We start from the raw sequence: 27,081 nt of genomic DNA on the forward strand, positions 1-27,081 counted from the left end.
CAGCCCTCAGACAGAATATTTCTTTTAATTATTGAAAATAGATTTTTTTCATATAACATATTCTGATTATAGTTTCTTCTCCCCCCCCCAGTTCCTCCCAGATCCTCCCTACATTCCCACCCACCCACTGACCCACCCAAATCCACACTTTCTCTTTCTCACTAGAATATACAGGTATCTAAAATAATAATAATAATTAAAGTAAAATAAGATGAAAACAAACAGGTGGGAAAACAAAAGACTAGGAACAAACAAACAAACTGGGGAAAGGAGCCAAAGAAAAAGCACAGGAAACATGCAGACGCTGAGACACACACATACTCCCATACAAACACAACCAGGAGCCATAATATATAAGGCCTATAAGGTTAAAAACAAACACAGCCCAGACAAAGCGTTGTGAGATGAAGATGAAAGACCTGGATAAATCCAGACCCCTCCCCTATCAGGAAAAAATAGAGGCAAAAACCTAAGCAGGGAGAGAAGAATCAGAAATCTAGGTTGAGTGACTCTGTTTCAGGAACTAGCTGAAGATAAAGTTAGATTGTAATCTTGAGAATAATCTTAAGAAATAGGAAGTTTCCCCCTTGTGATTATCATTGGTATTTTTGGAATACTCTGTTTCAGGAATTAGCTGATTATAATCTTGAGAATAATCTTGAGAAACAGGGAGTTGCCCCCTTGTGATCATCACTGGTATTTTCAAAATTTTCTATGACGCCCTCCCTAGCCCCTTCGGATTACTGGGCTGTGGTTTCTTCCCTTAAAAACCCCTTCTCCCAGTTACTGGGGTCAAACTCCTCCCCTGCGTGGGTTATGAGTCTCGGCCCCAGTGCACTGGTTCCTGTCTTGTCGAATAAACCTCGTGTGATTGCAGCAAGGACAGTCTCTCCTGAGTTACTGGGGGCGGGGGGAGGGGGTCGTGTTATCCCGAGACTTGAGTGAGAGTCTCCCCACACCGGGGGTCTTTCAAAGAAACCCTCCACACACATCACTGAGTTAGTTTTTGATGGTTGCCTACTGCTGGGCATGGGGCCTGCCCTTAAGAGTGGTTTGCATACCCACTGAGACGCCCTTGGAGAAAACTAATTTTTCCTTTGCAAGCAGTTATCAACTGGAGATAGCTTCTGGTTAGGGATGGGGGGTTGGGGGTGTTCACTCCCCCGCTCAGCACTGAACCCCAGCTGGCTTAGACACAGGCAGGTCCTGTGCGTGTCGCCATAGTTTCTGTGAGTTCATATGTGTGTCAGTCCTGTTGTGTCCGGAAGGCCTACCTTTCTTGGTGTCTTCCATCCCCATTGGATCTTACAATCTTTCTGCCTCCTTTTCCACAGTGTTCCCTGAGCCCTGAGGGAAGAGATTTGATGGAACTATCCCGTTAGAACCTAGCGTTCCAAGGTCTCTCACTCTCTGCACATTGTCCAGCTGCGGGTCTCTGTATTTGTTTTCCATCTACTGCAGGAGGAAGCTTCTCAGATGTTGGCTGAGCAAGACACTGATCTATGAGGATAGCAGAATGATGGTAGGAGTCATTTTCTTGCTACACATTTTTTAGCAGAACAGTGGTTTTTTGATTTTCCGCTAAGTCCTTGTCCCATCTAGTCCCAGGTTCTTGGACACCCGGGCAATGTTGAACTTGGATTCCATTATCTCTGGAGTGGGCCTTCCTTTATTCCAATCAGATACTGGTGGTTCCTCCCACAACTTTTGGGCCCCTCCTGCACCAGCATGCCTTCCAGGCAAACCACCATTGTAGGCTGCAGGGTTTGTAGCTGGGTTGGTGTTTACCTTTCTCCTCTGCTAGTGTACAGAGTGCCTTTCAGGATCATGAACACTACTCAGCAGGGGTAAGGCTCTGGGTAGGCATCAGCTCTACTGATTGTGCTTGGTATAGGGTGTTGTCTTCAGCAATAGGGCCTTACAATCAGTGTGTGTCTCGGCAATCGCCTGGGTTGTTTGGGGGTTTCCATGGGGCCCCTACGGCCAACAACTCATTAGGAATGTAATCCATTTCCAGCACTGGAGGTTTCATTTAGGGGCAGGAGCTGTCTAGTTGGGGCTTTGTCTCCCCTGTTATTTTGTGATTCCAATTTAGATTTCTTTCATACACATATATCTTTTAAGTAGAAACTTAAAAGGTTTTATTAGGTTTTCGTACAACCCCTCAAATGGTCCTTAGTATCAGCTGTCCCTATATGCTCTACCTTACTCCCTTCTTTTCCCTCCCTTTCCCTGTTGACTCCCCCATTCCATATCCTATGTCTGTGTGTCCTTGTGTCCGTGTGTGTGTCTGTGTGTGTGATGGGGGTGTTCTGTTCATCCATAACTATTTATCCGATTTCCCCTTCGTAGGGAGACCCACAGTCCCTTAGTCTATCTCCATACCTACCTTCTGTTATATGTACTATAGATCCTGGGGAATTCCAGCTGTACTGTCTTTCCTAAGAGAAGCCGGTTCTGTCCAGTAGCCAGGCTTCTCCCTCCCCTTCTGCTCTATAAACCTTGGTGTTTGCTGATGAAAAGCAGATGTTCCGCCTCAACTTTGTCTCTAAATTATTCTCTAACCGGAGCTATTAATCACCTCCATTGTACAGGGGAGGAAACGGAGGCCCAGAGAACTTGAACAGCTTATCCAATTAAGTGGCAGCCAGTCTTCCATCCCTAGCCTTCCTCCCCTCTCTCCAGAACAGCTCTCAGCCTGAGGAGTCCACTAGATGCTGGTCTGTTACATCGCCCAGACTGGAAACCCACTATGCATTTCTGATGTGATTGGTTCCCAAATTGACTTCCTGGAACCCAAGTGTCTGAGAGCAAGATCCACTTTCATGAGAGGAAACAAGGATGCTCTATAGGGAATAATGTAAAACAGCCTGATTCACTTTTTACACGAAGAATTCTAGAAAGAGGACAATAGCCTGAAGTATACCAAACCGAAGGAGGGAGCCAGTCTGAAGTCACCTAGGCAAAGGGTTCATTCTGGAAGCAACAGTGCCATCTCCTGGTTTTCTATGGTACAACCCCCTTGACACCAGACCCAAATCATGCTTACGCATTCTTGAAATGTTCAACTGATTTTCTATCATTGGGGATCAAATTTAAAACTACATGTGTGTTGGGTCCACTTAGAATATAAGAGAAAAACATCTTTTAATTATTTAAAGCTATGTGTATTGGTTTGTAATGAGACAAGACAGACACGTTTTCTGCCCTTCTGTAAGTTCCATTACACACATATGCACAGAGGTATTTTGTTAAACAAGAACTTCAGGAGGCTGAAGGTTTGGAGTAGGTTCCCTCACGGAACCTCCAAACCACGTGAAAACCAACATTTCACATCATCAAACCAAACCTCAGCCACCTGACCTTCTGAGGGATGCAGGAACTGTGCAACCCAGTAGCTAAATTCCCAAGCTGCTTAGTCTCAGTTGTCACAATACCGAAGTTTTCTGCCTTAATCCTTCCTCGAAAAGGTAACCCTATATTGATCAGCCCTTTGTTTTTCTGTTCTGTCTCCTCATCTCTGTCTTATTGTAACAAGGGAAGTACTTGAACTGGCCAAGCTGCTTTTGTTGTTTTCCTTTGGGAAAGCCTTTGAGAAGATAACCTCTCCACTGGACTCAGAAAAACCTTACACTACCTAATGAGATGCAGTACTACCCATAAAACCTGCACATAAAGCCAACTAAAATATCCACATCTGGTGTGGGAGAATTGTCTGTATTCTGTCAATCATATTTTAAATAAACGCCGATTAGCCAGGCAGGAAGTATAGGTGGGTCAACCAGACAGGAAGTAGAGGCGGGGCAAGGAGAACAGGAGTATTCTGGGAAGAAGGAAATCCATTCCCCCCATTCCTGCCCAGACCACCTGGAAGCAAGATGTAACCTGCCCAGCTGGCTGAGAAAGGTACCAAGCTATATGGCTAAAATAGATAAGAATTATGGGTTAATATAAGCAAAAGGGCTAATAAGTAGCCTGAGCTAATGGGCCAATCAGTTTATAAGTAATGCAGACTCTCTGTGTGATTTTCTTTGGGGCTTACCGGCTGGGGGAACTGGGCAGGATGGATACCCCAACTAGCAAGCCAGCCTCATGTTACCACACATCATTGCAGTTGTTTTAGATGGCGCTCCCAAGCATGCATGCCTGTAGACTACATGCCATGCTTGTGTGCAAACACTTGCCCCTGGGTTGGCATAGGCAAGCCTGGATTAGGTATGGGTGAATGTCTGAATACGTCAAGACGACACTGACTGGAGCTCCAGAGTGGTGGTAGCAGTTTGCTCTCCAGCCAGGGTAGTGAAGAGGGCTTCTTGGCATAAAGAAGATACTCACATGAAAGTCACTACACAGAAAGGAGGGCTAAGAGCTTCTAGAACCCGGGTCCAAGCTCTACATGCAGTTTGCCCACAAGGATGTGCACCTGAACACTGGTGCACACCCATAGCTCCCATTGAAGCCTGGTCTCTGAGCTCGGCTACTGGCCACTGCCTCCTGGAGACCACACAGAAGGGCAGATCCTTATCGGGTGCTCTGGCTTGAGATCATTTCCAGGAGGAGACAAAGACTCTGGCTCCTTCATTGATGTGTACAGGGCTGGGAGCACCGTATGTCCGGCTGAACTGTGTCCACTCCCAGTGCCTGGGTACTAGGTCCTCCTTTCATGGCCGGAGGGCGGTGGGAGACTGCTTCACAGACATCACATTGCTGACTCTTGGGAGGCAGAAAGGTGAGAGGGGTCGGGCCCTGTCAGGTCCAAAGGAAACTCCACTCCCCCATATTCTGCTGGTTAGACAAACGCCAGCATTTCTCAGGAGTTTGTGAAGCCCGTCCCTGTGTAACAGTGGAGTCAGGTCCGTTACCACGGGCAGAAGGGACAAATGGCTGTCTGTGGTGCCTATTAGTATATCATAGGATACCAAAGTGCATGCTGGCCTCCAGGCTCCCTCAGAATCACAAGTATCTAGTTCTTCCAACCTCCTACTGAGAAGCTCTCAACCTCAGGTATCCCCCCCTTCGCACGTAATTTCTCCTGATGACCCAGTTATTTGGCATATCCTCTCACATGCCCCGTTCTTGGTGGTGTAGGCAGAGACTGCACATTCGTTTCCTGGCTGTCCAGACCCAAATAACAACACAAAAACTATAGTAATTACAACACTGCTTGGCCAATAGCTTAGGCATATTTCTAGCTAACTCTTGTATCTTAAATTAACTCATTTCTATTAATCTGTTTTGCCGCAAGGTTGTGGGCTACTGGTAAGGTTCTGGCTGGTGGAGGGCATCTTTCTCCTTTGGTAGCTACATGGCATCTCCTTGACTCTGCCTACTTTCTCTATACATCTCTGTTCGGATTTCCCGCCTGACTTTACTCAACTAAGCTATTGGCCGAAACAGCTTCTTTAATAACCAGTGGTAATAAAACCTATTCATAGCAAACAGAGGGGAATCCCACATCATGGTGGTCTCTTTCTCTTCCTCTCTCGCTCTCCCCATCTCTCTTCTCTCATGGCCAAATCCAGTCTGCTACCACTTTCTCTGTGCTCTGGATTCTTCCAAATAGATTCCTTTGGCTGTTCTCGCCCTCCTATCTACAATAAAAACATCCTGCATAACTATAACTTGGAGTGGTCATGTCCTCAGTTTTACAGATACTAAATCAGGTACTCAGCCCCAGTGTCTCCTCCCTGCTCCCTGTGGGTCCTGAGGATGTACATATTCAAGTTGGTCCTATGGGCCAGTGTTATGGCCATCCGTTCCTTTCTAGGGCCCCAGCAGCTCTTCCTGAGGAAATCTTTTCGGCACAGGATCCCCAAAGGAAAACACATCCACTAAAAGAACTACAGGAGGCCCTCTTTGGGCTCCTTGTTGCATAAACACAGCTGAACATGCCTCCAAATATCCTTCCCAGCACCAAGAAGCATCCCAAGGTCTGAAGCAGAAGCAGAGTACCAAGTTAGTGTGGACCATCCCCAAAATTCCAGAGTGAGTGCTCTCGGGGTCTCTTCTGAAGTTGCAGGACCACGGACCAAGAGACACATAACAGACATCTGAGGGATGGAAAGAAGGAATTCAGAGAGGATTTTCTAAAGGATATCTGAGCAGAGGAGAGAAAAGATCAAATTAGGATCAGTTTGAGAGATCCAAACTCGGACAGAAATCAGAGGTAGGAAATTTCCTAAGAAGCTGCTGGTATATGTTTCAGAACTGAATGACCTGGCTCTACAGACTGAAAGCCACTGGAAGACAAAAGAAGATCTGGAAGAGAAAACTATGAGGAGAGGAGGGGAAAGGAAAGGAGCGGGAAGGGGAGGGGAAGGACCTGTAAGACAGCACACGCCAAGGACTTTTTAAAAATGACCTTGAAGTGGTATTTTATGCGGTGGGGGGCAGGGGGGGGGTTGCAAAGACCCTTCACTGTGCTTCCCAGCAGAGCTGTAGATGTCCACGGCAGTGAGGCCATGCTACCAAACTTGGAGGATAGATGTCTCTGGACACAGCCAAGCCCTTCAATAACACATGGCCTGACAAAACCTTTTCAGAAGAGCTGGTCTCAAAGTGTGAACCTCCCATGCACCTGCTTCATGAAGCTTTTACAGGTTGTGCTCTAGCAGAGCAAAGAAATAAAGTGTGTGTATGTGTGTGTGTGTGTTTACTGAAGCCCTGTGCTCTCCCCTTTGATGCTGCCAGTTTCACATAGCAGAGATAATGTGTAACCCAGAGGTCATTTATCTGTTTCCTAAAAGTTGACTCCGCTCATATCCGTAGGCTAGCTCTCAGTTTACAGAGAGATGCTTTGGACTTGTAAACAGAGCTATGGGCTGTAAAGCGAAAATAACCCACTGTTAATAGTTAATCCTCAAGCTGCTGAGAAAGCTGCTGACAGTCTGTTCTCATTCTCCTAGGCTGACAACTTTATAATTCTTTATTTCTACATTCTTATTTTTGGAATCTACATTTTTATATTCTTATTCTCAGGACCTTCAGTGATGAGTCACATTTTGCAGAGGCTTAAAAAGGCAAAACCACAAAGTCAACATACCATCAAGTCTAATCAGGAGCAAATATATATCTTTTTTTAAAAATTATTATGTATACAGTGTTCTGTCTGCATGTATGCCTGTAGGCCAAAAGAGGGCACCAGATCTTATTACAGATGGTCGTAAGACACCATGTAGTTGCTGGGAATTGAACTCAGGACCTCTGGAAGAACAGCCAGTGCTCTTAAGTACTGAGCCATCTCTCCAGCCTGCAAGCATACATTTTAACATACTTCCTGCCCAAGTGCCTCCCAGCTATATGTGATCAGGCATATACAGTTAGGTCAAACAAATTTATTTAGGAGAGCAAAACTGGTTTGTTATTGCCCATAAACAGTAGCTGCCAGCATTCCAGGGAGTTATCTGTCCTTGGGCCAGTGGGGCTTACAGGTTAACTTTGGCCCTTACAGTACCTGCTGCCAAGTCTGATGACCTGGGTTCAATCCCCGGAACCCACATGATAGGAGAGAACACATACACTAATAAAAAAATTTTTAAAGCTGTAATAACGCAAGTACTGTTGCTTAATTGAGTGGGAGTTAGAAGTAGGATAGACTGACAGTGAAATAAAGACCCTAAAATTCTTGTTCACTAAATTGTTTTATTTTAAAAAAAAAAATTAGGTAATACCTAAAAATGTCACAGGAGTGTTGAGAGTTACAGAGGCAGAAAAAAACTTTAGCAACAAAAACTGACAACCCCTGGAGAATGGACTCTGGGCAGAAAGGTCAGAGGCAGGGGATCAAACTGTGGCCAGCTGGTTAATTATATACTTGTTAATTATATATATTGTTTCAAGGAAATAAAAATTAGCTAGTTTAAAACTCAAAGGAATGGGTTATGAAAGCACAGATCTTATTTGGTCAGGTTGTCAGGAGTGGGGGAGGGGACGGTGACAAAGGGAAAGGCTAGGAGGTGGACAGAGGAAGGAGGGTGGAGAGGAGGGCTGGGGAGGGCTGCAGGCAGGAAGTGAGAATTTAGCACACTTTCAGGAGACCATGAAGACTCCGGTGTGGCCACATGTCCGTACACCACAAGGAGCCTTGGGGCCTTTCCCTGGGCATCACATTTGCTCACAGTCTGTCTACCCCAGGCCTACCCGCTGCCGCTGATTCCACACAGAGACCCTCCACCTCCTCAAGTCCTTGGCCATGGTGACCAGGGAGGAAGCTCCAAAGGCCTGGTCCTCCTGGTTCACTCAGTATAACGCCACCTATTTCTAAAGAGACTAACAACACACGATTCAGAAAGTGTGACAAAAATTCGATATAGTCACAGCGAAATACACCAGACATCTGTGAAGCCATGTAATGTGCCTAGAGGGCAGGTGAGATGCAGTTTTGTACAAGGAACTTGTGTGTCCCTGCTTAATCCTCACAGTGAACTCTGATTATGCAGACCACGAAGTTACACAGACTCACGAGATAACATCTTTAATTTTCTACTTGGTAAAGGCGTGCAAACCATAGAGAAAGCATTCTTAATTAACTTCTGGAAAGAACATTACACTTCTTACAGGGATTCAAGTGGGCACGTTTTGGGTGACTGATAAGATCTCACCGATTCACGGGCTTTGAGCGGATCATTCCCTAGGCGGCCTATTCTAGTGCAGCCAATATCCTAGAGGACGCTGTGCTGCTTTGCTAATATGGCTTTTATCATTTCACTTTCTTTTCCAAAGGAGCCTTAAGGAATACAGGTAGAACCAAGGAAAAGCCAAAAGTGGCAAAAATGGAAAAGCAACTCAATCCACAAGGGACAAGGTCAGCAGACTGCTGTGTGTGACCCACGGTCTGGCATTCATGCTCAGGCAGGAAAGTCATCCGTCGATGGTATTCCTCCCAGCCAGAGGACATGGCTGTCAGCAGGCAGGATCCTGAGCACAGCCTCCCTTCCCGGTTCCTTCTTTACCTGCGGAACAGGCTTCCAAGAGGTTCTAGCCCTGTGAGAAATCCATGCAGACTCAGTTGCATGCTCAGAAGAGGTTAGCATGCAATTAATGCAATTAAAACCTTTACAGACTAACAAGTCTTTTCCTCTCCCTAAAGCCCTGAGGTTAGTCGCTGCTGAGGGCTGTCATCTTCTGATCTGGCTCACAGGTCCCTGGTGAGATGGGGGAGGGGCAGCCTTGGTCTGCAGCTTTCCCTCCCCTTTTGGAGAATCCTAAACACTGGGAGCCCAGCAGACCCTGCTTGCAGGAAGGCATCCACCCTTCGACCCTATCTCATGAAGAGAGTGGAGCTAAAGATGACTAAATACACAAAGCCCTAGACCAGCTGTTGGGAGGCCAATATTCAGTCTCTGCCCTTTTCATGGGAAAAAGCAGCTTTCCTCTTGCCATGCTGTCCAGCTCCTGGGGACTGAACGTGGTTTCTGGCAGGGCCAGACACACTGGGAGAGAAGTTCTTCCTTCCCACTTGTGGGGTGGGGAGCCGGGTCCTCCACACCAGCCTCTGGATGGATCAGCCCTGGAGAAGTGCCTCCAAGATACTATACTGGAAGATGAACACAGTTCCAGTTAATTCCACTTAGACCCTGTTTCATGGGACAGAAAATGCTTCAGAGGCCAGTTGATGCCTGTTTCCCCTTAGCTATTGGCACAGGCTCCAGGAGTGGGCAAGGGAGGTCCCCTTCATGTGCACCACATCCCTTTAGCACAGTATCTATCACACCTGGCTCAGGGGCACACAAACCGTACCTGCGCTCCCTAGTAGCCTAAAGGAACCACAGCCTAATGGTGAACATGAGAGCCACTGTCAATGAATTAGAGTAAGGGGACACAGGTAAGATCAAGGGGCTGTACCTCTGTTGGTAAAGGGTTTGTCTAACATGTATATCACCCTGGATTCCATTCTCAGCACTACAGTGGCAGGTGGCTGACATCCCAGCACCTGGAAGGTGGAGGCAAGAGGACCTCAAGCTCAATTTACCCCTTGGCTATGTAATGAGTTCAATGCCAGCCTGGGTTTAGAGAAAGAAAGACAGATGGGGGGAGGGAGTGAGAAGCAGAGGGCAGTAGAGAGAAAAGAAAAAAAAAGGAAGAAAACACAAAAGAATTGGTGGCTGGTCCTCAACATCCTACAGATCTATACTTGCTGGGCTAATCACTCACACACACACGGTCTGTGTTGGCAATTTATTTAAAAAACAACAACACTCCAGCCATCACATTTTCTTCTCTGTTCATCATTTCCCTTATAGAAGAAGTTACAGAAACATCAGGGGGGTTTGCCATCTTTACAACCCAACCCACGTAGGAGTCAGGAATGACTCCTGAACCAGGCAGAGAATAAAGGACAATAAAAGAACCAATTTGGGTTCCAGCAACAAGGGATTACTATGCTGGTTTACAGAGCAGTGGTTATAAGGAAGTTCACCACGCAGTATTCTGAGCCGAAGACCAATAAAGCCGCCTGCCTGCTTGCAAGCCAGGAGGCCCAGCGCAAGCACCCACAGCAACAGAACCGACACGGTAAGGCTTTTCTGGCAGCGAATGTGGTGGGGAGGGCGCTCTGCTTGGCGAGGATGCGGAGGCCTCACTTTGAGTCTTCATTCTTCTCATCTAACAGCGCAGAGCGGATCCCCAGCTTTTTCAGTTCCTCCACCAGGTCCCCATTCTGGTGCATCTGCAGAAGGATGTCACAGCCCCCCACAAACTCGCCATTGAGGTACACTTGTGGGATGGTAGGCCAGTTGGAATAGTCTTTAATACCTGTGGAGAGATGGGAGATGCGTCACTAAACAATCAGCGGAGTGTCTCTTCCACCACAGGCGCCACATCCCCCACTCCTACTAGAAATCCAGACCTCTCCCTGGGCCCCACCCCACTCCTGGACAGCAGTGAGTTTCAAAGGGACAGCACATCACTTGACAGGTCACATGCTCCCTCAGCTTCTCTTTCAACCTTCAGTCCCTGAGGTTTCCGCGAGATTCAGGGAAGGTGCTTGGTAAAACTCTGACGTATTAGCCAGGGAATGGAACTGTGGAGCCAAGGCAAAGCTGTAAGTATCCACACAGGTCATGCTTTCAGAAATGTCACAGCTTCATTTCCAAATGTGCTGTGAAATGTGGATCCAGCTGAAGGTACTGGCTGACTGGGTGACCCCACTGCTGACCTACACCTAAGATGCTAAGTGGATGTTACTTTTGAAAATTACCAAGAGGCACAGAAAACCCTTGGCCTAAGGCTACAATTCTTAAGCCCCATGTTCTCAGCTCTTTGGATAGGCTCTACAGAACCTGGTGACAGGCATAGGTATACAGACATGATGATTGTGACTAGTATTAGATGTCGTTCAGTATGTGTGTGTGCACTTGCACACACATGCACATAAAACAAATTAAGAGAAAGTTTTTGAAGGGCTGGGAATATAGCTCAGCAGCAGAGCATTTGGTTAGCATGAGTGAGAGCCCCTAAGTTCAATTCAGCAACAAACAAATTAACAAAGACATAAATACTATTGCCAGTGTTTTTAAATGGCCAAAACGACCGTTCAAACACAAAGTAAGTGAGCAGGTGCCTCAAAAAAAAAAAAAAATAGCACACACATCTAAAAACCAGTCACACAGCGGGCTTTTTATGCAGACAAACTTGTTCTTATAACCTTATCATTCAACAATGGTTTTCCAAACAAAATTACAAATTTGAGCCAGGTGGTGGTGGCGCACACCTTTAATCCCAGCACTTGGGAGGCAGAGACAGGCGGATCTCTGTGAGTTCAAGGCCAGTCTGGTCTACAGAATGAGTTCCAGGACAGCCATGGGTGTTAAACAGAGAAACCCTGTCTTGAAAAAAAATTACCAATTTGAGTTACAACCCAACGGTCTCAGGAGACAATCTATTTTCCTTTTAAAACTTACTGTCTTTCTCTGAAAAGTACTGAGTTTGCTGTAAATAACAGAGCTGGAGGGAGCCCGAGTCACAGCTTTTATCTTGCTTCTCCAGACAGCAAACACTGAGAAACAGTCACAGGCTGGGCGTGGTGGTCCACACTTATAAAGCCAGCACTCAGCTAAAGCTGGCCTGGACTTCACAGAGAGGTCCTCTCAGGAAGAAGGGGAGGGTAAATCCTACCAGTTTTCACAATATCAAGTGCCTAGGCACACTAAACTACCTGCTGAGTCCAAGGTGTTCGTCATACTGATAAGGGGTGCCATGAGCCCTAAACAACTACTCAGTACACGGTCGTGGATTTGTTTTTGCTTGCATTTTAAACTTGACCCTCAAGTATAAACAGCCTATAGGTCAGCTGTGAATCTTTTACCTTTATGACTGAGGGTGGGGTGTGGGAATGAAGAACTATTTTAAATACAAGCTCCATCTAAGCCCCCTGACTAGACCTTTCCTCCACAGGGAACACTGCCTACCTCTACCGAGGGCTCACTGCTTTGGAACATCGAAATGAAATACATTTGCTGCCTGAGGACCACCCCAAACCACACTGGACCCGAAACAGTGCCATTGTCTTTAGTAAAAACCTATGCTGAGAAAGAATGGATTGTTTTCCCATCACTGTTATTTATTTCCAAAGGTGGTGGGTTTGCTTGGCTTACAGTGCCCTCCCATACAGTCCACAAGGGCAGGGATGTCATGGTGGAAGAAGCGGGAGGCCGGCCGGCCATGTGGTAGCAATTGTATAGCACCTCCCCTCACCCAGCCCTGGGCTGGTCCCACAGAGCAGCTCCACGCTGAGGGGTGTGTTATGGGGTCCTCCACCAGAGCGCCCATCACTTAGCTGCCAACAAGTGGCTCAGACCAGATACTGCCTCAGTTCTACTCTGCCCACTGTCCTGCCTCAAGGCTGATATTTCAAGAATTTCGCCTCAAGGACAAATGACGGCATCTTGGCAGGACTCAGGGTGCCACACACTGACTGACAGGTCACTGGGATTACTTTTTGCTGATGTTGCTTGCTGGGAGGTTTTTTGTTTTCTTTTAGCCCAATCTGGCCTGGAACTCCGTATGTGGCCCAAGCGAGCCTCAAACTTGCAGTTACTCCTGCCTTTGCCTCCAGAGCGCTCTATCTGCAGGTATAAGCTACAAGCCCCAGCTTTCATGAGCTTCAATAGTTCAGGAGATATCTGATTCTTCATACGGAGTAAAGCGGGAAACTTCTAGTAACAAAGACTACTGTCTATACCTTAAACACTAAAATGAACCATAAAGGCTTTTTTACTTCCCACTTAGTTTTCAAAAACGGCAATATTTAGTGACAGTCAAGTAGCTCCTGAAAACTAGAAAATCAGACCACGAACAGGTTATAGTGCGAATCATGTTGTCTACAACAGTGATCAAACTCACACCAAGTGCTGAAGTCACCCTAAGCAGAGACACTAGCACGGGGCTGAGAAGCTATGGACTCAGGCCACATACCACCACTCCAGCACACCAAAGACCAGACAGACAGGCAATCAAAACTCGCAGGCTGGGGAAATGGCTTGCTTCCCAAAGTGCCACCCTGCATCATGAGGATGTGAGTTTGAGCCCCCAAAACCCACGTAAAAGAGCTGGGCACCACAGCACACATCTGTAATCTCCCAGCTCTGGGGGTGGAGCTAGCTAAGAGGGCCACAGGGTTGTGCTGGCTCCAGGTTCAGTAAGAGACCCTGTCTCAGACACCAGACATAGACCGCTGGTGTCCACACCCTTCAGTCCTGAACACACACACGTGTGTCCCCCAACATTACAGTTTATCAATCCAGAAAAAATACAGTTGAGAAAAGATATGTAAAATCCCCCTGCCCTGTGCATTTTCAATGGTGCTTCCCACACTGAAGCACTTCAGCAAATGGCATTGTGGTTTTCCTGGCTCCCCGATGAAGTTCACAGCAGAACTCCAGGTGTGGCCACAGACCAGGCTCTGGGATCTCGGGCTAGGTGTCAGTCACATCCTAGGGTTACATTTCCTTCATGGAAACCGCAGAGCCTCAGGAGAGGAGAGCAAATGCTGGGAGCAGAGCAGGCAAGGCTCAGGCACACGGGTCGGCAGAGTGGCTCACTGGCCTCTAGGTACAGCCCCCCCCCCCCACCTCACCATCCACGTCCTCAGCTGCATAGCAGAGCTCCGCTGCCTCGCAGGTTTCCTGAGAAGACCAAACAGCATGTAACTGGTGAAATGGCTTGCTTCCTAGCACTGAGGCTATGGATTATGGATGTACGTGTACCACATAAGCAGAGCCACAAGGATGTTCTGCTCTGTGTGTCACAGAAGTGCTTTCTGGGCAGCGCAGTAAACAGAAAGCATGGGGCAAAGAACACAGGAATGAAACAAGCTGGAAAGTCCACACAGTAATAAGAAAGTAATATGTGCAGAGCTCAGGGCTACAGCGCTTCATACTCACGTATCTTCCATAAATAATCCCATTTGACAACTACAGATGTATGATAAAATTATCCTTGTTTGGCGGATGACATTAGGCTTTAGGGAGGCTAAGTAACTCACCCAAAGCCACAGAGTTAGCATGTGGTGGAGGACCCAGGGCCAGTCTCTGAACCCATGGGCCCTCCCCACAGTCCTGACCACAGTCTCTTGATCACTGCACACGCATGTAACATATATGGGACCTCTGACATCAGTGTACAGAGACAGTATTGATCAAACGTGTTTCTGACATTTAGCCTTGTCAAATGCACCAGGATCTGGTTTGTTTGAAGCACAGTATAGTTTTACCCTCCAGCACTGAACTCCCATCCACTCATCCAGTCTGCTAACAGACCAGGATTGCATTCGTGGGTTCATCCCCACCACAAGTCATGTTGTCATGAACACACTACACATGTATCTTGTCCTACATGGCCCCTCTAGACCTGGGGTAGCAGGCCGGTATCAGGCTAAACCTCTTTCTGGATTTGCAAATATAGTTTTATTGAATTCAACTTGCTCACTGAGTATGCAGCATCCAAGTCTACTTTCAGCCTCCAACAACAGAGCAACAAACCAAATGGGGACCCAGGAGCCCACCGACATCCTGGCCCTTCACAGAGGAAGTCTGTCTCCACTCCAGACTACCTCTCTGGGAGAAGGGAAACAGCTCTGCTCATCTCCAATACACTGTTACAATTCCAAAGTACTGGTGCCAGACACATACAGCACATGGCTTCCTCCAATATTCGCCAGAGCAGTAAGTGCCGGACTACTGCCTTGAATGCTCAGACACTGCTTCATACACATTTACAGGCTGTGGGAAGAGGCCTGGGAGAAGGGTGAGGAAGAAAAGGAAGTTCATAGGTGGGGCACAGTGAGAGTCAGAGATTCTAATAAACATGACAACCAGTGAGAAAACTATGGGAGACAACAGTCAGCAGAGAGGACTCCAAATGTCCCAGCACCAAGACATCACCATGTTCAAAGTGACAGCTAGGCCAGCTACTCTGATGGTGTTATGTAATGTACACACGTATGGCAAAATGTCACATAGGCTTCTGCGTCAAAAAGTTTCCAAGTTACAAGGACAAACAAAAGCAGGGTAAGAGTTATGCATTCATCAACATCCAGCCTCCTACTCTGTCAGGCAGTAAAGAACACATGGGGACGGACACAGGACTGCCAACATACTCAGAGGAGTCTGCGATGGGAACAGTCACAGAAAGCCTGTCGGCTCAGGTGGTGTTCCCAGCGCCACAGGCTATTGCCTAAGGGTGAAATGCTGTGTACAGACAGGCAGGATCTCGCCAGCAGCAACAAGCCCAAGGAATCATGCCCACACTGTGCCCTGGGTTCCTCAAAAGCCCTGTGGCTGTGGCCTGTGTACCTCCAGGTAATAAAAGCGAGGACCAGGGCCCTTTGTAAAATTCTGGCACAAGGGACAAGGGCTGATGCTACGCTGCAGTAGGGCAGGTAGGAGGGCCCCTCCTTGCCTGGCAAAGCAAGGATGAGCCTCCTGCCTCCCTGCCCCTGGGCAAACTCAGGGTGTAGACAACAGATTGAAGAGTCTTCACTCAGTAAAGGCCTGACCTGGCTAAGAAAGGCCCCACTGGGGGAGCACAGTCACATTGCTCTCACAGTCCAGAGGCAGCTCTACTCTTAGCCACATGTTTAACACAGGTTTAATTATTTTGATGACACACTTATTAACCAAATTAACAAGCCAATAAAATCAACAGTCAAGAAACGTAAGAGTTGTGGCTGGGCATGACAGCTCACACCCGAAATTCCAGCACTTGAATAGCAGCAGGATCAATCCCTGTTCTGGGGCAACCTCGTCTATACAATGAGTTCTAGGCCAGCTTGGCTCGCCTGTCTCGATACAAGTAATGGGGAAAAGGAAGGGTTAAATTCTTCTCTCGTTTGGTCACCTAATGAGACAGATCAGAGGCCAGACATGTGAGATGGAGGATAGCAAACCTCCTTGCTTTTAGTGCTCATATTAGCCGTATTCTGTTACAGCTTGCCTGCAGTTATACTACAGAGAGGAACATAAATTCTAAACCAAAGACCCCAGGACTTCATATTAAGCAAGATACCCACAATGCAACTGTCTGATAGGAGTCATACTTGCAGGGCAACTGTGGGTAGGTCCCAGGTCAGACTGCAGAGTGGGAGCTTATCTTCCCCAGCAGGGAGCCACCTGTCTCAAAGCTACAGCTTGCTCTGGGCTAGATAACCAGGGCTTCACAAACAGCCAGCATCAGCTGAGGAAAACACGAGGTTCTGAGCAGAATGCATGGCTTGCCACTCATTATTCCTGATAGCATAAACTTGTCTTCCTCCTTCAGCTTTACCCTAGAGTTCGGTCCATCAGTACTATCAAGAGAGCAAATGTAGGGCCAGCTGCTTTGGACAACATAGAGAAAAGTACTTTGGAAACCATCAAGTTTGATAACAAAGTAACTGCCACTAGTGAGTGTCTTTTGTGCCAGATAGGATGATAATATGTACAGTGTATAAGGGGATGGGGACATTCCCACCACGAAGTGCCGTTCTGGCCATGAACTGGTGATCCTCCTGCCTCAGGCTCCAGAGTGCTGGGATTACAGGTGCTGAATTACACGCTCTGCTATAATTTTTATTTTTCTCGTTTCTTCGTGGGCTCTTGTCAGTTTTGGTGCCATAATCTTCACTTTCCCGAGAAGGAAAAGCAGACGGACCACAGAAGATTCCAAGCCAAATCTGCTCTCCACAGCCCAGCCTGTCTCGTCCGGGGACGGACACATGAAGAATGACTATAGGCAGGAATTTCAAGCCTTGAACACTCCGTGCTAACACAGAAATGTCTCATTTCAGCAGTGACCAAACCAGAGCGCTAGGTCAGGAAGATGGGGCGGAGGTGGGGGTTGGGGGAGTTGTTACTCCAGCCCTGGAACTAGGGAGCAGGTTCCCCCGATTACAGTAGGCATTAGGACCCGGTTTCTCTGCCTCGGGGTCAGTGAGTGAAAAGTCACAGGTCCGGCTGTTCTGTACAAAGGCGTTTGTTAAACAAGTTGGGGTCAGAAGTCATTGTGGCTTCCTCTTCCCGCTGAGCCTTTCCCAAGCTCCAGTCCTCACACACTGCTACGGTATCTAAAAACCCAAGTTCGTGGCTTTCCCCCCAAATCGGATCCCAACGTGAGTCCAGCTGGACTATGGCACAACCCTCTGTGCAGCAAGAAGACAGTCCCGGACACTCGGGGCCTTAAATATGAGAGGCCAGCCTTTGACCTCAAGCACACACGGGTAAGCCTGAACCTCCCCCCCGCCCCGCCCCATACACAGTACCAGTGCCTCACCTAGCAAGTAGGCCGCTGGCTTCCAAGACCCTCAAAGTGTCCCTAGTGTGCCAACAAGTCGCGGGTACTCGCTGCGAGCCCCTCACAGCAAGCTACTGCCGAGCTGACCCGCTGGGGGGTCATGCTACTGACCACCCTCTTCCGACGCAGCCCGAGACAGCTTGTCCCGAGGTGAGGGCGAGGCGAACCCCCGCTCCTCTCGAGATCTGCTCAGCCCACGCCGCCGGATCCCACGGGCCTGACCTTGCCGCAGCTCCGGGTCGTCCAGCACGTTGTAGGCCGCGTAGTCGCGGACGCCGTGCAGTCGCAGGATCTGCACCACGGCGTTGCTGAAGCCGCACTGGGGCTGCTCGGGCGTCCCCTTGAGGAACACGACCACCTTGTCCTTCTTCACCATCGCGTCCAGCTGCTCCGCCTGGCCGCCCGAGCTCGCCGCCCGCACGCCGACTCCTGGCAGGCGGCCGCCTCCGACCGCGCCGCGACCCCAGCGCAGCAGAGCCGCCGCCGACCGGCACACGGACGCGCTCATGCCCGCTCGCTACCCACCGCCTCTGCGGCCAACCCGGGGCTGACGGTGGCCCAGGTGCCCGACCGGCCCCCCGGAGGCGCTCATTGGACGGGTTCCGGGATGAGCCTCGTGATTGGACAATGCTGGCTTGATTCCACCAATCATATCGCCTACATCGTGACGGTGGCCCCTCCCTGGAAGCCGCGTCCTACAGGCTAGCTAGTGAGTGTGGACGGTCGCTTTGCGGGTTGATTGGACAAACTGGACGTCCATCAGGGTCACACAGAAGGACTGAAGGGCAACTAGCGCAGGAAGTCGACTTTCCTTACGAGGACGGTCGAGGCCTGCCGGGATACCCCAGGACGGCCGGATCGGCGCTGGGCGTGGCTTCTGACGCCCGCGGCACGCCGGGAAGGAGTTACTTCCAGACGCAGGTTCCGGTTCCGTTGGCGGTGGCCGATTGTTAAGGTAACGCGGCCGGTAGTTCTGCGATGGCAAGGAGCGGAGAAGTGACGGGCCTTCGCGCCTCACCAGCGGAGCTGAGCCTCGAACCTGGCGTGTCCGGCCCTGCTCGAGACTCCGATCTCGAACTCGGCTTCATGTCCAGGCCAGCCTGGGCTCCAGCCTCGGACCCGCCGTGCACGTGGACGGCCAAGCCGTGCCTGTTTCGCGTGGAATTCCTTCTCTAGAATGATTTTTAGCATAAAAATCTAATTATAATGTGTACGTATGATGTAGTGCATGCACCTGCCACAGCGTGGGCGAGTCGGGTCCCTACTTTGCCTTTTACGAGGGGTCCAGGGACGAGAACTCGGGCTTGCCGGGTAAGTGCCGTTACCTTCTGAGCCACCACCCGTGAAGTGCGCGGCGGGGTGGCGATCGGCGGCTTCTGGGCCTGGGCGACCCTTCTGTCCGCATAACCTCTTGTACCAGGGTTAGGAAGGTTTATTGGCCCGAACTAGAAAATTGATGTGTTGCTCCTGTGGCCTTTGCCTGCAAAGTGCCGCCGCCCTGGAGGCTGAGACGGGAGAATCTGTTGAACTCAAGAGTTCCAAACCAGCCCGGGCCATATAGCAAGATCTTCAAAACCGGCCAGGAAGTGTGAGGATATACCTCAGTAGTAGATCGATTTCCTAAGTGTAAGCGGCATCGTGAGTTCCATCCCCAGCACATGCACACGAATAATAGTGTTCTGCCCGTGATTTCCCGAGCAGGTGATGCCGGCCACTGGGTGGAGCTCTCGCACAAAATGTAGCCGCACTTCTGCTAATGTTACTGCAGAAGACTGGGAAGGCCCATTGCTTTCTCTGCTCTCCGTATATACTCCTTGACCTGTACTTGTCCCCTAGGAGAGCTCAGCACATGGTCAGTGCTCTTACTTGGTAGCACGTGGGTCTGGATCCTGGCCAGCAGGACTCGGTGGCATGCTCCCTGATCTGTAGTCTTGGACCTGCGCTGGGTTGGTGGTACCCTAGAGCACACCAGACTTGCAGAAAAAGCAAACTCCTGAGGAACCCGAGGCATGCCTGCTTGAGAACCAGCGGTTTCATGTGCAATTCTCCTCTGATAGGTCCTGAGTACTGTTGCCACGGTGACAATGGCTGTGCCGTGCCATTGTCGATCCACCAACAGTAAGAGAAGCTTTGCAGACGGGATATAGTTTGACAGACTGAGTGGTTTCTGTTAGACACTTAAGTACTGCTACAAAACCTCGAGCCACTAAGAATGTTGCTAGAGGTGACCTGGTTGCGTCTGGGGAGTAAATTGTAAAAGCAAGAAGTCCACACAAGTGAGCGATGAAGTCTACTAAATCATGGCTCAGCAGGAAACATGAGCCATGTAAACTATGAAGACAGATGGGGACAGTCGTTGTTGTGAATGCTTGTTTTTCTAATGGCAAACCCGAAATTAAAATCTCTTTATTTTGCAGACACTGTGATCCCAGGCTGCAAACAAGAACATAGACAAGAAATGCTGGAAGGCGCAGCTGCTCCGAAAGTCAGTCTGTGCCCTCGGCAGCAGAGAGTCTGTTAAATTGCATCCAGAATTGGCAAGCTTTTATTCATGCTTGCATTGCCGTAAGTAGTTGTACTTTAAAAGATGAAATAAAGACTGGCAGATGTGCTCATGGGAAGCCGTGTGTGTTGCCTACTCTCTCGTAGACAGCCCCAGAAGTGTGTTTTCCTGGTGATTATAAATGCAGTCAGGTTGACAGGAAAGGTGGAACCCTCACACAGACCTAATGTACCTCTTTAAGTTAGGAAATGGTTTAAGTTGTCAGATAGCTAATACAGCTGTCACATGACAAAGGAAGCAAGTGGGCTGAGTGCTGAGCCCATTTTCAAAAATGTGGCCCAGCTGGGTGTAGTGGCGTGTGCCCTTGATCCCAGCGCTTGAGAGGCATAGGCACAAAGATCTCAGAATCAAGGCCAGCTCAGTCTACACAGTGAGTTCCAGTCCAGCCAAGGCTACAGAATAAGACTGTCTTTTTAAAAACAGAGAGAGAGGTAACACTTTGGTTTGCTGTTGTTTTAGATAAAATGAAAGTGAAAAAAATACACTTCTTTTTTTGTTTTGTTTTTGTTTTTATGAGACAGGGTTTCTCTGTGTAATTTTGGAGCCTGTCCTGGAACTTGCTCTGTAGACCAGGCTGGCCCTCAAACTCATAGAGATCCACCTGCCTCTGCCTCTTGAGTGCTGGGATTAAAGATGTGCACCACCACTACTTGGCAAAAGTGCAATTCTTTGGGTCTGGACCCTTAGTGGGGAAGGGAGATGGAATTTTACTTTGAAGAGTCCTAGGATTTGGATAAAAAACATAATTAGCCCCCAAAGTACACTCTGGGAACACATCAGCTCAGACATCCTGACAGTCTCCTCTCGGTATACGGATGAGGCTTTGCTGTATTTGATAAAATCCTCCTTTCCACCCAGCTCCCCAAAAGCACCATGAAGCCAGTGAAAACTGTTCAGTCGCCCTGTATCTCAGCCCCAAATCAGCCACTTGGAGATTCCAGAGCTGAGTGGGCTGCGGGCCCTGTGCCCTTCCCTTCTCTCACACCTAGTGCCACCACCTTGTGTCCTTCATAGTAGCTGGCTCTTACAGGGGAAGCTGGGCTGGAGAGACGGCCCCGAGGTTAGAACAGAACCCACCTTGTGCCCCACAACTGCCTGTAACTGTGGCTCCAGGGAATCCAGCACCCTCTTCTGGTGTCTTGGTGCTGTGAGGATATGGTTCACAGACATCCATGCGGGCAAAACACTCAAATACAATAAACAAAAACTTAGAAGGCGGGGTGGGGGTCCTGATCCTGCCCTAAGAGAAAAGTGGCTGCTTGGGTTACAGGGGTGAAGCCACCAAGCATTTCTCCACTAAAGATCGCTATTGGAACCCAGAACACCACAAATTGAGCTGAAACCTGGCCCATCCCTGTGAGACACTTAACTATCAATCCCACCAGTCTCCCCAAATCTTCCATTAACCTGATGTCCTGACAAAGGCTAAAACAGTGTATGGAAACCCAGGCAGAGCCAGTGTTCCCAGGACATTTTTTTTCATCCCTAAAATAAAGCTAGGAATGCCCTTTGGGTTTGACTTCCTTTATTTCCAGCAAGGTAGGTGGTCTTTATTTGGGCTTAATAAATACTTCTCTGACCTTGGGGTTGGCCTGTTCCCTACATCATAACAGGACTCTGCCTGGTACACAGGTTTCCCTTGCCTTGTCTACCCAGGTTACAGCATAAATAGAGATAGATGGTGTGCTACAGTTGTGTTAGGTCTGTCCGAATAGACCGTGGAGGTGTGCATTATGAAGAATCCGAGTGCTGTCCTGGGATTTGGAGTGTGGGGGTATGGTCCTGGGTTCTGGTCCTAAACATACTTGAGTTTTCCCACACTTCTGTTTTCTCTCCTTGTGTTTTTGGAGGGTGTTGCTATGATGGCCACTGGAGGTTGTGTCTATTTCAAGCTTTGAGTGTTGTACAGTTGTAAGGTGATCTGTGTCCCTCTTCTGTGTTCCCTGGTTGTGTTCCTGTTTCCAAACAGTTGCCTCAATATGTTTTTGCCACATATGTATATATTGTGATTTTTGTTCTTCAGACAGCTCTGTGTACACAAGTCTGTTGGAACCTTACTCAGCCTAGGATGCAAGGTGTGGCAGTGTGTGCCTACAATCCCAGCACCAGCACTCAGGACTGAGGACAGAGGATTCAAGTTGAAGCTGGCCCTTTGGAAAGAGGGGGTGCAAGCAATAAGATTTTATTACTTTTGTATTCCATTTTTATATTCCTGATGAATTATAGCAATCCCAGAAAATCCTGCAGAAGACTAAGTGATCTCTGCAGACCTGGAAACTCACGCATACTGCATTTATGTATGCATATTGTATAGATAGCATGCATACATACTTAGGATTGCTCTATTTACAGTTTATAACTTTGCAATGATCATTTTGATCCAAAGACTAATAGGTTTGGTTTTAATTTTTTAGACAGTCTCTGTAGCTCGGGTTAGGTTTGAATTTGCAGTGGCTTTCCTGTTTCTGCCTTCAAGTGCCAGGCTGGTTATAGGTGTGTGCCATCGCACCTCTAAGAGTGTGCTCCCATCCCCTTTGTCCTCCTGCTTCTTCCTATGCCAAGGACGGAACTCTGACTAGGTGACTTTACTTTATGGACTTTTTTATTTTTTGAGACAGGGTTTCACACTGACCTTGAGCTCATAGTCTTCCTGACCAGCCTCATGAGTGCAGGAGTTACAGGTATGAATCACACCCAGCCAGTATGTCTTTAAAGTTATACTGTCAGACTTTGTTTTATTGAGAAGTTTACTATACACCAAGTCTAAAAGAAAACACAGGAAAGGTTTCCTATAAGTTAAGAATTAAATAGTGGGCTGGCAAGATGGCTCAGTGGGTAAAGTGCCTGCAACAAAGCTTGGTGACCAGAGTTCAATCACCAGGTCCCACGCGGTAGAAGGAGTGGACCCACTCCCCCCATTGTCTTTTCCTCTGCTGCCTGTTTACTGTGCAGAGCTGTTTGGTTCGGTTTTTGACAGAAGATAGTTTCTGTTATGCATACTACCTCCCAGGGACTTGTGAGGAGCTACCTAGATCCCAACATAATAAGCAAGGAGCCAGTCAGTGTCATGAGACCCACAGCTCCTCTGATAATTGCTGCCTGCCACAAGGACACTAAGGCACCCCGGGCTCCTGCTGAGTCAGAATCTCACCCTGCACTTCCCAAACCTTTGAGGCTTGATGATTTCATGCCTTCAAAACATGACTATTATGAGAGTCCACTGCACAGAGATCCCCTAGCCAAGAGAGAGAAGTCACCCCAGGGTTCTGGCCAGGATGGTCACTATTAGAAATGGGGAAAGATAACTTTTCATTCTTCTTTTCGGAAGAAAATTGGGAAAGGGTTTTATTTTTTTATTTATTTTTTTAGTATTTATTTATTATATATGCAGTGTTCTCCCTGCACATTCCAGAAGAGGGCACCATTGTAGATGGTTGTGAGCCACCAGGTGGTTGCTGGGAATTGAACTCATGACTTCTGGAAGAGCAGCCGGTGCTCTTAACTGCTGAGCCATCTCTCCAGCCCCGGAAAAGGGTTTTAAATTGTTTGTTTATGAGGTATGGCCCAGTAAGATACCAAATTCTGAGTTAGAGAGATGGCTCAGCAATTAAGACCACTGACTGCTGTTCCAAATGACCCGGGTTCGTTTCTCAGCACCCACATGGCAGTTCACAACTCTCTAACTCCAGTTCTCGGGGATCTGGCACCCTCACACAAACATACATGCAGGCAAAACCCCAATGTACATTAAAGAAAAAAAAGTCAAATCCCAGAGGGTTTTAGTGAAAAATTATTAATCTGGTTTTTTTTTTAATGTAAAATAGGAAGCTTTTTTGCTATCTTGGCTGAAGTTGACATTTGTGGGTGTCTTACCTAGATAAACTGAGACCTGGTCTTCCTATAACCTTTTCCACGAAGCCTTGGTTTTTCGAGTTCTACCCTGCCTGACACTCCCATCCACCCATGCATCTGTCTTTCACATTATCATAGCTGTAGCCCTGTGATCATTCCTGTGTGTGCTAGGCTGTCTAGGGAATCTGTTGCTCCACCACACCCTGCCTTGGAACTGACCTGTAACTCATTGTGATCCTCCTGCCTCAGTACTGGTATTAAAGGTGTGCAGTATTACTCATGGCTCTTACAAGGTTCTCCTGAAAAAAATGTTGTCTGGGGCGGTGGTGACTTCAGAATCTGTTTGGGGCTTTTTGCGGAGCTGTGAGGGGGAAGTTGGGCATTTTAGTGAGTCTCTGTCTTACCCTCCAAGGCCAGCAGGGGGCATAGTCCGTCACCCTTTCAGAAGCCGGAGTATTGCCAAAGGAGTCTGGGAATCAGTGAAATGGCCCAGACCTGCACTTCTCCCCTGGAGCCTTTGCTAGAGCATTAGGAGGAAAACCACACTCTCAAGCCCCAGACACCGCATGGTCTTGTAATGAGACATGCAAGAATGTCACTAAGAACTGACAGGAGTGGGGTTGAGGGGACATCACAAAGGATCTCAAGGGCCAGGGAAAGCCCAGAGGGTGACACTGAGGCTGCAACTCAAAAGGGCCTCCATGAAAGAGGGAGGAAAATTCCAGAAAGAGGAAACAACCAGAGTGGGGTATAGACCTCAGAGTACTTGGGGAAGGCATGTACTTTTCTTAAGAGATGCAAAAATGTACTGGTTGCCCAGTGTGTGTATGTGTGTGTGAGAGTGATGGGAGCTTTACACAGAAGGAACGATCCCAGGAAGCCTCTGGCTGCCCAGTCAGGAGAGCGCGCAGTAGGAACTCTGAGCCTTGACTATAGTAGGGTGGACCCATTCTGGTCTCAGGCGGTGTGGCGGTGCCCATGGGAGAAGAGCTAAAACCCTGGAGCATGGAAGGCCGCTGCTGGGTGATTGATTGGTCGGCTGTAGGAGGTTCTGCTTAGCCATGTGGGCTCCTTGCTGAGTGGGGGTGCATGGGAGGAGGACAAGCCATCACAAAAGAGACCATGGATTGCTTTAGGACTTTGTGGTCTCGGACGCCTGAGGGATGTCTACACCATCAGGCTCCAACAGACGAGATTGTTTCCACGATTGCCTCTACAATAAAACTACTTTTACTGTAGTACCAGTAACAGGTAGGTGTGGGCCTGGAGAAAGGGCAGACGAGAGAAGAACCTTGGATCTGTGTGGTTGCAGAGGGACGACCATGAAGAAGAGTGAAAAGGAGGAACGAGAGAAGGACAGTGATGGAAAATGTCCAAGCCATAGAGAGGCCAGGTGAGGGCCCAGGCTTCCTGCTTTGGGCAGTGAGGGAAGAGTTGGGGGAAATCTACCAGTGGTTTTCTAGCTGTGAGTGGCCCCTGTGTGTGAGTCTGGGTTCTAGGCCATCTGGAGAGCGTGTGAAGTAAGCAGAGGGCCCAGCATTTCCCCCACATATGTCTATAACGAGCAAGCATTTGCATGAGATTGAAGAAACTGCCTCAGCCGCAGAAGCTGGTAGCTGACCTTTTCATTGAGTGCTTGCAAGACCTTCACTGCCCCGAGGCCACTGCGATGGGAAGACCTTCAGTTTGTCTCTCCACCAGCTTTCTACAGGGCTTGATTCTGCTTGCTGACTGTGGCTTTTCACCAAATCAGCAAGTGTATCCAGTGGCACTTACTATTTTTCTCTGTGTACCCACTCTACCATCAAAGAGGAAATTTAGAATCAACGGTCTTGGGCATTTACAGTTGTGAGGGCTTGCAGCAATCACTTGGAAAGCAGGTTATCTGTCTGGGTCAGGTGCCAATCAGCAGCAACAAGATTCTCAGGTTTCCTGGAATTAGGCTATTGCGGTAAAACTTGGTCTTCCCTATTTAGGAAGGGCCCCTTAACCTCAAGGATTGTGATCAAGAGGAGGTGGGAGAGATGGCTCAGTGGGAAAATTGCTGGCTTAGCCACACGAGCATGAGGACCTGAGTTCAATACTCAGCATTCACATAAAATGCTAGACACAGCGATGTGCGTATCTTGATTCTGGTGCTGGGGATGCACAGACAGAAGGTTCCCTAGAGCTTGCTGGTCAGCAGACAAGCCAATCGATGAGCTCCAGATTCAATGAGAGACCCTGCCGCAAAAATTAGGATGGAGAGTGATTGAGAAAGACATCCAGTGTTGACCTTTGGCCTCCACATGCGTGTGCTTGTAAACACATGTGAGTATACCACAAACACAGAGACACAGCGAGAAAGAGACAGACAAACTGCCATAAAAAAACAATAGGTTCCCCCCCTTTGAATTCTGTTTGAATTCTTTGACAGTTTTACACATAATGTATTTTGGTCATTGTGGAGTGAGTGCTTCTGAGGGAGAGGTGAACAATGTCTATTCACCCAGAGGGCACCAGTGAGGGACAAAGCACGATTCCACCAAAGAACGTTTTGGGGAGCCAATGGTTTCCTGGGCTTGCTTAACAAGCATGGCAGAGGGGTTCTTTATAGAACTGACCCCAAGCAACCACAGCAATGTAAAGTATCACCCCAGCACGGATGACAACTTCCCCACATCTGCCTACGTGGAGTCCCCCACCCCTCCAATTAACTTTCCTTCCACACTGCATTTACTCTTTGACTCCCAAGGATTACACACAGCTGGCAGGGAGGAAGAGTGACTGGAATTCTTCCCGGTCCCGCCTCCTAGCCGGGAACATCAGCTAGCCACCCACCCCTACACACACACCTTTGAGGGACTCTCACAAGCTGTCACAGCTACTCTAATAAAGATGGCAAGGGCTCTTGTGCGTTG

The 27,081-nt window shown here is 48.4% G+C and overlaps 1 protein-coding gene, 1 long non-coding RNA gene and 1 other non-coding gene across 3 annotated transcripts; 2 read left to right on the forward strand and 1 right to left on the reverse strand.

The window, feature by feature from the left end:
• Positions 1-10,162: 10,162 nt before the first annotated feature.
• On the reverse strand, positions 10,163-18,310 carry Glrx5 (glutaredoxin 5). Its single transcript, XM_048431484.3, has 2 exons — positions 17,989-18,310; positions 10,163-10,752 (listed from the first exon to the last, which is right to left on the reverse strand). The coding sequence occupies exons 1-2, from the start codon at positions 18,272-18,274 to the stop codon at positions 10,577-10,579; spliced, it is 462 nt and encodes a 153-aa protein (XP_048287441.2). The 5' UTR covers positions 18,275-18,310; the 3' UTR covers positions 10,163-10,576.
• Positions 18,311-18,419: 109 nt separating this feature from the next.
• On the forward strand, positions 18,420-20,387 carry LOC125398457 (uncharacterized). The gene is made up of 2 exons (XR_007231401.3): positions 18,420-19,077; positions 20,184-20,387. It is a non-coding gene; the product is annotated as an uncharacterized LOC125398457 (long non-coding RNA).
• LOC125398639 (small Cajal body-specific RNA 13) lies at positions 19,687-19,962 on the forward strand. The gene has a single exon (XR_007231501.2).
• Positions 20,388-27,081: the final 6,694 nt, after the last annotated feature.

This window comes from Myodes glareolus, chromosome 11 (genome assembly GCF_982192425.1).
Source record: "Myodes glareolus chromosome 11, mMyoGla1.1, whole genome shotgun sequence".
In the NCBI taxonomy this organism is placed as follows: Eukaryota; Metazoa; Chordata; class Mammalia; order Rodentia; family Cricetidae; genus Myodes; species Myodes glareolus.

Excerpts from the sequence above, each read along its gene's own strand:
- Glrx5 (XM_048431484.3), bottom strand. The coding sequence starts at position 18,274 with ATGAGCGCGTCCGTGTGCCGGTCGGCGGCGGCTCTGCTGCGCTGGGGT. Across the intron at positions 10,753-17,988 it reads CGACCCGGAGCTGCGGCAAG|GTATTAAAGACTATTCCAAC; the intron begins GTCAGGCCCGTG and ends ATCTCTCCACAG.